The sequence below is a fragment of the Zonotrichia albicollis genome, chromosome 2 (genome assembly GCF_047830755.1).
Source record: "Zonotrichia albicollis isolate bZonAlb1 chromosome 2, bZonAlb1.hap1, whole genome shotgun sequence".
Taxonomy (NCBI): Eukaryota; Metazoa; Chordata; class Aves; order Passeriformes; family Passerellidae; genus Zonotrichia; species Zonotrichia albicollis.
The window spans coordinates 101832871-101844939 of record NC_133820.1 but is presented as its reverse complement, the minus strand read 5'-3'; the positions used below and the strand labels follow the sequence as shown (position 1 = coordinate 101844939).

The window sequence follows — 12069 nt, the reverse complement described above, 5'->3', positions numbered from 1 at the left end:
GTTCTGCAATGGTGTTCTGTTATTTTTATAACAGTCTGATGGAGATCTATAAACTCCCAGTGCCCCTGTTGACTACAGAAAATAAACTGAGGAAAATAGAGGTTTAATTTTGAAAATTCCTAAATTGTGTACCTCGTGTGTTTTCAAGGGTCTTAATGTCATGTTTTCTGTGGAAGTGAGAATGTACTTCCATCAAAAGTGTCAGTGAAAGCTGTTAACAGGCTGTGGAGCTCTTAATGTTCACTTCCAGACTTTGCCACTGAAAAATACTGGATATTTTGTTGAAATTTGTTGCTTCAACAGAGATGGCAAATAGTTGGAATAGGAGAGTTTTCAGGGGACCTGGAGGTGAATAGCTTTTTGGTTCCCAGTGTATTTTGTAGAGTTTAAATGACTGCAGAGAAAACTGGCCAAAAGGAGTGGCAGGTTGTTCTGAGTAGTTTTGTGCCAACTCGGATGGGCATTCATAGGCCTCCTGCCCATGGGGCCAGTTACCTTCTGCTACAGTGTTGCTGTCATACTTCTAGGGGAAATAATCCCTTGGTTTGAGTAGCTGAAGTTCCCATAAAAATGTTGCGTGACACTTCAAAATTCTCAAGAACTAGCCAGCCCAGTGAATTCTGCTAGATCACGTATTTTGCTTTGTATTTTGTTAATACTGCATCTTTTTCTAGAATGCATTCTTAATTTAACTTTTTTTTAAATTCTGACTGCAGTCTCCAGCTCCAGCCTGGAGATCCTCACAGCGCTGTCCTGACAAGACAACAGCTCTAGCAGTTAGTTTTTATTAAACAGCATCTCTCTGGAGATGATTTCTGGTTGTGGTGGTATCTCAGCTGACACCAGATATCCTGCCACTTTCATTGAAAAGAGATCTTCACCTTGTTGTGCATGATTTATCTATTTCCTGAGTTGTCTGAAGTGACTAGGCTGCAGGCTTTCATATGCAAGAGAAACAATTCTGCTATGTGGAAGATAGTGTTGCCATTGGTTCAATCTATTGGGTGTCTTTTTTCTGAATTGAATATAGTAAAGTGATAAAAGCAGAGAACAAAAATATTAATATAATTTCCTTATGGGGCATAAGATGTTTTGAATCTGATTTCAGACAGCAGAAACATGTAATAGACAAACCTGTAAGTGCCTGTGGTGAAGATAATTATCTCTAATATTTGTGCCTTTTAGTAGATGCTGAAGTTACCAAGCATACGTGCTCTACTAAGTAATGAAATATTTTCATTAATGTTGTCTTAATAAAGAATTCCTTTTTAAGACCCAAGCTGGTGCTCCAGTTCTGATACGGATATAATTCATGTACAACTTATGATTATGTGGATTAATATGTCATTGTGATTTGCAGGAAGTAATATTTAGAAGTGATGCTTGTATCAGTAATTACAGGAAGGTTGTACAAAGAACTTCAGTGATAAATCATCTTTTCTTTTTTTTTAACGTTGCATCAAGTAATGATAAAAAACATAATTTACATAGTTTTTTTACTTTTCCAGGGGAAATTCAACTCCTTTTTCAATCATTTCTTAAGTTCTTGTCTAATACCCATGGAAGTGATATGTTAATGAAGCCAACTTAGTTTCATCATAAAAGCTACTTGCAGGTTTAAGGTAATTGGAAACTTCTTTCCAGACAGAATTGGTTTGTGCTTTTTTTTACCTTTTTGTGCTTTTTTTCTTCTTATTATGTGTGCTTTTTTTTGTGCTTTTTTGCCTTTTTTGTTTGGCTTTGTGATTTTTATTTTTTTTAAGGGATATTGGGAAGAAGACACTTCCTTTTACTGCACGAAAGACATGTGTTGCAAGCATTGAGTTTATCTTCTCTAGTATCTTGGCAATAGAAGTAGCAGCAGGAGATTTCCTTGGGCCTCAGTTGAAGGAGTAGGTTCAGGTCTTCTACAGAAAAATCTTATCCTGCTCACCACAGAAAAGCCAAAACCCTTGGAACATTCAGCAAGGCTGCAGCTTGTTTGCAAGTCAGGATAAACTCATGGCATTAGGTTTGCCATGCATGGGTTTGGTTTTTTCCCTCTGGTAAGTGGTGACACAAGGCAAAGGGCTGTTCTCCCTCAGTTACTGGTCTTCTGTCCTCATTCTCAGCATTCTGCAAGAAACTTGCTCTTCCCTCCTCTCTCTTGCAGCATAACATGAGCCTTGAGATTCTTTCTTTTATTCCAGAGGGAATTTCTCCTAAATCCTGTTTTTCCTTCAAGTTTGTCAGGGAACTGAATAAGGTGTTGAATCTCCCACAAGAAAGCCCTGACAAACTCAGAAGAATACTAAATAAACCAACTGAATGATTCTTTCATTAACTGCCATTTACAATTGGTTTAACACACAGGCGCCCCTGAGTTTTTAATAAGAAAAGGAAGGATGAGAATACAAGAAGTGGACATGCAAGTTTTTGCAAAAGAAAACATGTAATTTCTGTATGGTTTTTCCACTTTTCAATCTTTGGAGGTTTTCCTTTGCTTTTTTTCTAGTTTAAAAAAAAAATCTGCTAATCTTGCTTTTTTAAAGCAGTGGATGGCAGGGTAGTGGACAGGATAAATGTTTAGTCTTTGACTAACCCAAAGGAAAAGAACTTCAGGCATCTCATCCTTTTCCACACAGCACTTTGTCATTTCAGTACACTATCCATTCATTAGATTCCTGCTTGATTCCATTTTGTCCTTTCATTGTTTAGTTAGTTGTCTCTACAGCTGAAGAATGGACATCAACAGCTGAATCACTTTGAAAATATGAATTTGACCATGCAGATATCTTTTGTGGCTGATACCACACAGGTCTTTTACAATTCTACTTTTCAGGTGTTGTGATTTGTCATGTCTTCGTTCTTGAAAACAGTTTATGAAATGCAGAGAAAATAATTGCTTCTGTAGCTGGCTCTGGGTGTGTCACACAACTTGCAGTTCTACTTATTGTGCTGACTGATTCAGTACTAAATAAGTGATTTTTTTTGTTGCTTGTTTACTGTTGAAGTCTGTGGTGTAAAAAGGGAAAAATGAATTAGCTTGTTTCTTCAATGAAACAGGAGTCCAGAGTTTTAAATATTTTATTTCTGCTTGTTTCTTTGCAGCAGAACATCAGAGTTTCAAGACAGGCAAATGCTGCATGTCAGAGCTAATGGTGTAGAATAGAGTTTTTTCAGTTGTAAGGGACCTGCAGCGATCATCTAATCCAACTGGCTGACCTCCTCAGGCCAGGATGATGTGAGCTATGGATGTGTTACGACACAGAAAGAATTATTTTGGTTTTAGGAGATATTTCAAATGAAACATCTTAAGAGAATTCCCTTCCTTCTTTCTGGGTGAAAAATTACAGTACTTACTTAGAACACCCAGCATGTCTTCCATGTAAACCAGACAGAAGCTGGACTTGATGTATCTGATAAATCTGACATGAAAATAACCTGGCATTCTGTCATACCTTTTTTTTTCCCTCTGAGAAATGGGATTTGCAGAAATTTCTTCTAATACCTTTCTGCATATTTTTAGACTTGGCTGTCACAAAAAAGAGCACAATCCAATTTGAAGTAAAAAAAGGAAAATAATCTGAAAAACAGTTTTTTGTTGATATGAATAGATAGCTAACCTTCTAACCTGACAGTGATGAAACATGTCAAGTATGTCTCTCAAAATTTTGAAATCTGTAAATCTTGGAAAAAAAATACATGGAAATGGAGTTGTTTCCCCTGGAGTAAGCAAAGATCTGAAACCTACTGTTCTGTCTTCATGTTTGTAGACTTTGTCTAGTGTTTCTGTAAAAAGAAAAAGAAATTTATACCAACTGTCCTAACGCAGATAACTGGAGGAGCAGGGTTTGTGGGTTCTCATCTTACTGACAAACTAATGATGGATGGCCATGAGGTTACAGTTGTGGACAACTTCTTTACGGGCAGGAAAAGAAATGTGGAGCACTGGATTGGTCATGAGAACTTCGAACTGATAAATCATGATGTCGTTGAGCCCCTGTATATTGAAGGTAGGTAGTCTCTGCTTTGTTATGTGCATTTTTTTGGGCCTTTCCCTTCTAAGTGTGTGCATCTGTAAAGAAATGAAACTTGTGTGTTGAGTTCTGGGTTGATCTATCTGATATCTGTATGCTTTGTTTATTATTAGCCTGTTTTCCGTGACCAGTACGGAGTAAGGTTCAGAGCACTTTTGTCTGAAAACAGTTCTTCTTTTCTGAGTGGACAGGAGGAAAGACACCTTAAAAACATCCTGATATGTCTGATTTTGTAAGAAGGCAAGATGGCAGGGGTCAGTCTGTCTGTCCCATCCATTGTCCCACTTTCCTATGTGCCTGCACAGGCTTACACACACAGAATATGTGGTCCAGATATTTCGTGAACTGAAGTGTATTTGAGCGCTGCAGCTACACTAGACATGCATCCTGCAACTGTGTATGGTCAGTTGAGAGGAAATTAACTCTCCTTAGTTGCCTTCAGTGTCTTCTGTAGAAAACATTGCTCCCTCTTTAGGTACAGGCATTCTACAACCTGAAGACTTGGAAAACAGCAGCACTGAATTTTCCTAGTTTTCAACAGAAAAAAAGAAATAAAAATACACCAATTTTAAAGAAAGAAGCAAACAAACAAAAGTGTGTCCTGCTTTAAAGTAGTAGCTCAACATCTGAACTATCATAAACCACAAACTATTAAATAGTCAGATTTTAAGGCACCATTAGCATGGTTATATTGGAGAGAGACATGCATTTATAGACTTCCATGGGAGTATCTAACCATATAATGAGTCAGTGAAAGCATTGCTCAAATTACACTACAGTTCTGGTGGGTGTGCTCCATCCTTTTAAAACTCTGTAGCAATGTACTTGTTCATTTTAAGAAAAAAAAAGACTGAGTGGTTTGGGTTTTTTTAATTCCTGATGGATTCTTGTGGATGGAATTTCACAGGAAATATCTCTAGTAATTTCATCTCTTGTGTTATTGCTTGTGATGAATTCCTGGCAACACTACTGAAACAGTCCTGCAGAAACACATGCTCCTGCTCTGTTCTGACAATGCACTGCTTCAGTTACTGCCTGTTTTATTTATAAGTTATTTCAAACTTCTTCCACTGACAGGATAATGGAACAAGGATCTTATTAACTGACTCCAGGTGCTGGTAGCTCATACCTCAGCCAGATCAATTTGTCAGCTTTTCTAATCTTTTCCATTCTTTTCCTTCTTTCTGACTGATTACATTTGAGACTTTCTCAGAGAATTATCATCATTGCTATATTGTTGCCCAGCTAACTAGGCACTAATGAATGGCAATTCTGAGATCTTTCAGCTACCTTGCCTATGGCTTGTGTAATTAAGACACCAATTCCCTATTTAGTCCTGACAGCTAATTATTATATTTTATTCAGTGGGTAGTTTATTGAATGCCTTTTCATCTTCCAGCAGTGTAAATTGAGGCTGGCATGGCTAAATGTTAAAATGAAATTAACTTTCGTACACTAAGAACACTGCAAAATTTCATTTCATTGCAGAGTTTATAGTCCAATGAGGCAATGGGGAGACAGTTTTTTAACAGATCAGCAAGTTGGCATATAGATGAAATACTTCTTTTCTTACTCCCAGTTTCTCCTTTTTACTTGTAAATAGAAGTTGGAATGACTGTGCAGTCATGATAAAAAGTAGGTTTGTGTCTAGAGAATTTCTCTGTATTTGCTGTCCTGTTTAAACCAGGTTACATAAGGTTGTTTGACAGCTCAGTTCCAGAGAGGATAATCAGTGCTTTATTTCTGAGAGAGACCTCATTTTTGGTCTAGAAAGAGCAGTGCTTTCTCTTTGGATATAGAAAAGTGAATTTAGTCTCAAGATGGGGAGCTTTCAGCTTCACAGTGGTGCCTACGCACAATCTGCCCTGGCTGCGTCATTGTCTTTGAACCATGACACCAAGTGGGACTCAGCATTCTTGGATCTTCATCTAGGTTGGCCAGAGACAATAATAAATCACATAAACACACATTTTATTTTTTAGCCTTGTGACAACTGTAGTTATCTCTAGTGCTGAATGTCTTTCTCCTCTACTAGGATTTTATTTGCTTTAGCATTTTGAAATGTCAATAGGAGATGCTCAAGTTTTCACTTTTGCTTTTTTCAAGCAGAAGAAAAAGGGTTTTGAGTTTTTTAGTGGAATGAAAGTAGTTCAGGAATCTTGAAAGGTAAAAAATAGTAAAAAAAAGTTGGAAATAGCTATATTAACCCTTTTTTTCCTATTATAGTTCAGTTCTGTGTTTTTAAAGATATTTTCATTTCAGCCTTATCCCTCACATGCAGCTTAAATACACTATTAAATAGGCACTTTTTTGGTACAGGAAGACAGAGGAGTTTTTTCTGAAGACTAGTCTGGAAAGAAAATCTCTTAACACTCTTTTTTGTAGTATAAGGCAAAAAAATAGAAATACACCTTTACTTATATTCTGCCTCATTCTTACATTCATGAACGTTACAAGTGCCCCAAGATAGTCACTTGAGAGCACTGTAGCTCATCTTCCTACAAACCATATTGTAAGGACTCACAGATGTTAATTGGAAAACAAATGAGAATTAATGCTTTATCTGGTGTTACTGTGATGTACCCCAATTTAGGGTAATAGATAAACTGCATTAGAAAATGCCAAAGGAAATTCTGTATTAAATAAATGTATGTTATTAGTAATGTACTTGGTTTCCTTAGTGACATAAACATTAGTGTTGTTTTGTTTATACTCACCTTTGCATTCGAGTTGACTCTGTGTTTGTTGTAAAAAGTAAGAGTTTGTTTTTATATCACTTCAAGTCACCCAAGTCTCTATTTCTATTGTGAAATATTGTTATACTTAAATATGTGTTTTAAAAAAGAAAAAGAAACAAAGCCACAACAAAACAAACAAAAAAGAACCCCCCCCAAAAAAACAGCTAAAAATACGCAGCCCATATACCTGAAAAAGTCCCCAGAACTACACACATGAAAAACCAAGCCACTTTCATGTCCTACTTATGCTGTCATAAGAAGGCACATGATCATTTCACAAACTGGACCTCTAAGAAGGAAAAAATGCCTCTCAGTTCTCAGTCTTGATGTCTGGCTTTCAGCTACTCTTAGGCACACTCAGCTGTTGAGTAAATCTGAGAAAAACATCAGACGCTTATACTTAGCCCATATCCTTCTCCCACTGGTGTTTCTTCTTCCTGCTTCCTCAGCAACTTTTGGAAGCCTTAAAACAATCTTCTGTCAAGTGATAAGTGCACACTTCCTTTAAACCCAGCTATCTGCTCTGTATGAAAAATGTCCTCAGCTGAACTGCTGCATGGTTCACAGGAACACACTTTAGCCTTGTATTTTTTTGGTTGCTTGGTAGTGTTGTTTTGGTTTGCTTTTACTACACCTTTCACAAATTGGAAATAAAAACAGGCCTGAAAATGCCACAGATTAACAGTCAACAGTGGAAACAGTTGAGTCAGTTGAACTGATTTCACTCCTCTAATCAAAGGTGCACAGTATGTTTTGAAAAATGCTGTATGATACTTCTAAAATTTTAGTCTGTGGCAGCTGAAATTGCTGCCCAAACTATTTTTGGGTGGAGCATTGAGGAGTTGGTCCATTCTGATGCTCAAAAACTTTTATTTAAAATAAGTGCATGTGCATTACTTAAGTAATATAAAATGAAATGAGAGAGAAGTGAAGTGTAAGTGGTAGGAAATGATCAATTGTTTTATGGCTTATGTTCTGAGATTAACTGATCTTCAGTTAAATAAAGGTGTTCAGTTTTGCTGTTGGTTTGTTGTTGTGTTTAAATTCCTCATGCCAGCAGTCCAGTTTCTGGAAAAACATTTCTTAAGTGTTGGCTCTAATTTCTGTGACTGTTGTGAACACAAAGGTAGTCTTGGCTCTTTTGACTCTCACTGAAAATGTTTAAAAAATGATATAATAACACATTTTGCAAGTTGAGAGACTGTGTTAGCACATGATACACATAGTGGCAAGGATATTGTCTTTCAGAGTTTGCAGGAGGTGTTGTAGTTGCTAGTTACATGTACATAGGTAAGTAAAGTAACAGTATTTATAGAATTTTAATAAATCATTTGCTTGACTGGGACTAAAAAAACCTTTTATTTTTAAGGACTTTGCTGGCTTATAGGCCTGAGAGTTGATTTTTAAGGCTAAGACCAACAGTCTCACAAAATTGGTCAAAAGAATAGTCTATAGCCTTCTTGTGAGTAATAGCCTTCCACATGTCAGGATGGTAGCATTTTACTAAACAGTGTTCTGCAGTATCTCAGAATTGTTCAGTCTTCAGATCCTCTCACAGGTAATTTAAAACACATACAAATACAAACACAAAGGATATCTTTAATACATGCCACTTTTTTTTGTTTTTCTTTGGCTTCCATACTTCCCAGATTTTTCCCTTCCTAGTCTTTGTTCTCTGTGCTTAACATGTTCCGCTTGCTGGTTTTAAATTGTTTGGTCAGAAAGTCTACAGCAAGGCAGAGGGTAACAAATGCTAGTTTATTTTGTTTGTTCAGAGCCAAGTGCAGTGGTGCCTTGATCTTGGTCTGGTGTGAGGCTCTCCAAAACTGCTCCAGTATGAGCAATATGATAAATCTTTATAAAGTTATTCCAGTTTGCCTGACGTTACAAACAGCATCTTTAGCATCAGATAAATGAACTAGTATTTGTCTTTTTTAGTTCTGAGCAATAGAAATGTCTCACTTCACTGTGTCAGCTTCTGTGGCCTGACCTCCAGTAATGCAATCAGCGTAGCTGTTGTTTTTTTTTTTTTTTTTTTACAAGAAAAGTCCATACATTGAAGCTGTAGAAACCTATTTGTATGCTTCTGATCAAAGCTTTTCTGCTCAGTGCTTCCTGACTAGCAGATGCAGTGATGGATGCAGGTGCTTAGTGGAGTTAGTGACCCGTTTAGTCCTTTCTGGACCGTGACACATGTGGAAGGCAGAAATTGAAGATGTAGGTCTTTTCCTGTCATAGGGAAGGTGGTAGATTTCTCCCTTACCATTAACTTAGGAAGCATGGAGAACATATGAAGTATTAGGGCTAGAAAATCAAGATGATACGAAGGAAAGTAGGTTTGTGATGGTATTTTGGAGTTTTACGGAGTATTTTGTCCTAGTCACCCTAGGACAAGTGGTTTTACTGATCATTCTTGTTTAGCATTAAGGAAAACACAAGATTGAATGTGTGTGTCCAAATTTAGGTATTGCAGATTCCATGTGGGCTATATATCACGAATTTTTTTTAGCTTTTCTCATAGAGAAGGGCATAATTGGCAAACATTAGTTGCTATTTATCTTGCAATATGTTACTTAAACCTTATGTTGAGCACAGACTTCTATATTTGTCACAGTGTACCTTGTGTACCTGACTTGAATGTTTATGCCAGCTTCTGTGTCTGTGCTATTTTGAAATGAATTTGATTTTTTAGCCTTTTTTTCCAATAAAATTGTAACATAACAAATTTGTTTAATTTTTCTTTATCAGTCATCTACCATCATGTGCTTGCTAAATATCTTGCTGCTGTATTCACAGTTAACAATGTTCTAGTCTCTCATGTGAGCTACATATAAAAGTTGCAGAATTTTATTGTTAACATTTGTTATTCTGTTGTGGTCCTTAACATAACACTTTGCACAACTGTTCACATGGTTATTTTCAAATAATTGCGCCATGACTTTATTGCAAAGCCAGCTCAGGGCTTTGTATTAAATGTTGTAAATTTTCTTTACCTTGTGTAGCAAGAAAGAGTTGTGGAGGTCAATTACTAGATGTATTTCTTTCTGTCCTTCTGTAGATACTGTCCCAGGCCCCCAAATAGTTAATCCTTTGAAAAGCTATTAGTTTGGAGAGCTTTCCTCAGCTCTGGCTGGAACAGAGTTAAGTTTCCTGCTATCTTAAATAACCGTTAACTTTGTGCTACAATGCACAAGGTTGTCAGCCAAGCTGGGTGGATGGCTTTGTCTAGCTGGCCTGCTGAAATTCTGAGAGAGAAAAAAAAGTAGGTATTTTTCAGATCTGACAGTTAATAGAGGGAAGGTGGAATGAGAAACAATTATTCTTATTTCAGCATTGTCAGACTGATGGGATTAAATTTGATAAGTTTGTGGTAGAAACTTTTCACCCTACTGAAATATCTAGCATTCTCCAAATGTTTTGGAAAAATGGTTATATTTTCATTGATCTGAGGCTTGATATACGAAAGATTCCTTCCCATGCAAGAGGCAGAGGTCTGCCTGTAGCTGCCTGGTTGCCTGTCCTCTGGTCCAGAAGATGGTCATCTGACACTTGACAAGTTCTGCTCTTGCTGTGTTTTTTCCATACAGGGATCAATTTTTGTCTTTATGCATGGGGGGAAAGTACATTGAAGCAAATAAGAAGGGCAAGACTATACATCTGGCAAGGAAAACCTGTTTTTTTCTCCCAGCTCCTTCTTAGTTTCATTTAATACAATTGCTAGCTGGGAAACAAAAGAATGAAGGACTAAAAGAAGGAGAATGCTTCCTTGCTTGCTGTCTTGCTTTCCATCTTTATTTTGCACTGTTTTTCACACTTAGTGTAATGTTTAAAAATAAGTAAATAAACTTGAATAATATAAGGAGTGAGTTTTTGAGGTTTTGTATTTTACATGCATTTCTTTATAGCTAACAGTTGTATGACCACTTGGATGATCAAAAGCTTAGCTGTATCCTTGTGGAGCAAAAGGAATGGTAATTTTTGACCTTCTGTATCTGAATTACCACATGCCATTAAAGGAACCATTCATATATGGGTTGCTGTGTGTCAAAAATTAGCAGTATTTAAAAAAAGAAAACAACAAAGAAACCACAAAACAAAGTGAAAGGAGGGGGAGGCAGGAAAGATTTCATTTCTGCTGTGACAGGTTAGGATTGGGCAGTAAATTACTAACAGACCAAAATGTATTTGAAGTTTTTTCTCTTTCCAAAATTCCACCAGAGCTTGTCAAAACTAATTTAGAACAGGTTATGAAGAAATAGGTAGAAAAAAACAGCATAAAACTCAGGTCAGACTTCAGCTTTGCGTTGGCTGTAGGTGACCTCAGCAATTTGTTAATTTTTCTGCACCACTGTTTTTGTGTTGTGCTTGCTGCTTGCAAGCATCAGTCAGCATCTTTACAGAGCATTCCTTATCCCAGCTTCCAGTCTACCCCTTCTTTGGTTTTATGACAGTAGCATGCTGTGGGAAGAGGATACTTAAAGCAAAACTTGAGGCAGTAATGTATTTTATTCGTGTTCAGAACTCATCTGTAGGGAATGTGTTGAAGTTCAGTAATCCAGTTAAAATTTACCCCATGCTACATTTTTCCATCATTTCCCCAGCACAAAAATTGATTCCAGCTTTATTCATTGCTTAAGTTTACAGTGTCACAGTGACCAAAGTAAAGAGTAGTTATTCCATGTCTCACTTTATCATGCAGAACAATTAACTAGCTTCATGTTGCAGAAGAAACTCCTACCAGTTTCATTTGGATTAACAATGCAGGCAGGGCTTGGAATCGAGCCTGAGCTGGGAACTTTGTTCTGCCAGCTCTCACTGCATCAGGTCATCTTTGGATGCTGTTTGTATTGCTGTTACAAGTGCCTTGGGTGACAAAACTCTTGATGCTGCACCAGAGTTGATAGGGGTTGGATGTACTGTTTCCTGATCATTCAACAACAAATAGCAGAGAACCTGCTACATGAAATTTTACTTCTCTGCACCTTTTTATGTGAGAATAAATATTCAACATTACACATCTGCCAAAACTGTTTCTCTTTACCTTTCTGGGCTGTTTTGACATCTTCTAGGCAGCAATTTGTCCCTGCTCTGTAGAGATAAACAGCTGTAGACCAAAGAGAGAATGGCAACATAAAAGCAGATATATTTTGTGGCATCTGCATGAGCATACTGTCAAATATCATTACTCTGTCAAGACAGTAAAACTCGCAGTAACAGTCATTAAGTTTGCATTAGGAGCTCATCTTATGTTTATGTTGATAGTTAATTGTTCTGTGGGGTGAGGGATGGCTTGAAATAATTTCTCCTTATTT

At 37.0% G+C, this 12069-nt stretch overlaps 1 protein-coding gene across 1 annotated transcript in view; it reads left to right on the top strand.

Moving 5' to 3' along the window:
- UXS1 (UDP-glucuronate decarboxylase 1) overlaps positions 1–12069 on the top strand; it is a 54845-nt gene that overhangs the window by 21520 nt on the left and 21256 nt on the right. Inside the window, exon 6 of the mRNA XM_074535876.1 lies at positions 3815–3995. Coding sequence (XP_074391977.1) covers positions 3815–3995 — 181 coding nt within the window. The remainder of the gene's footprint in view (positions 1–3814; positions 3996–12069) is intronic.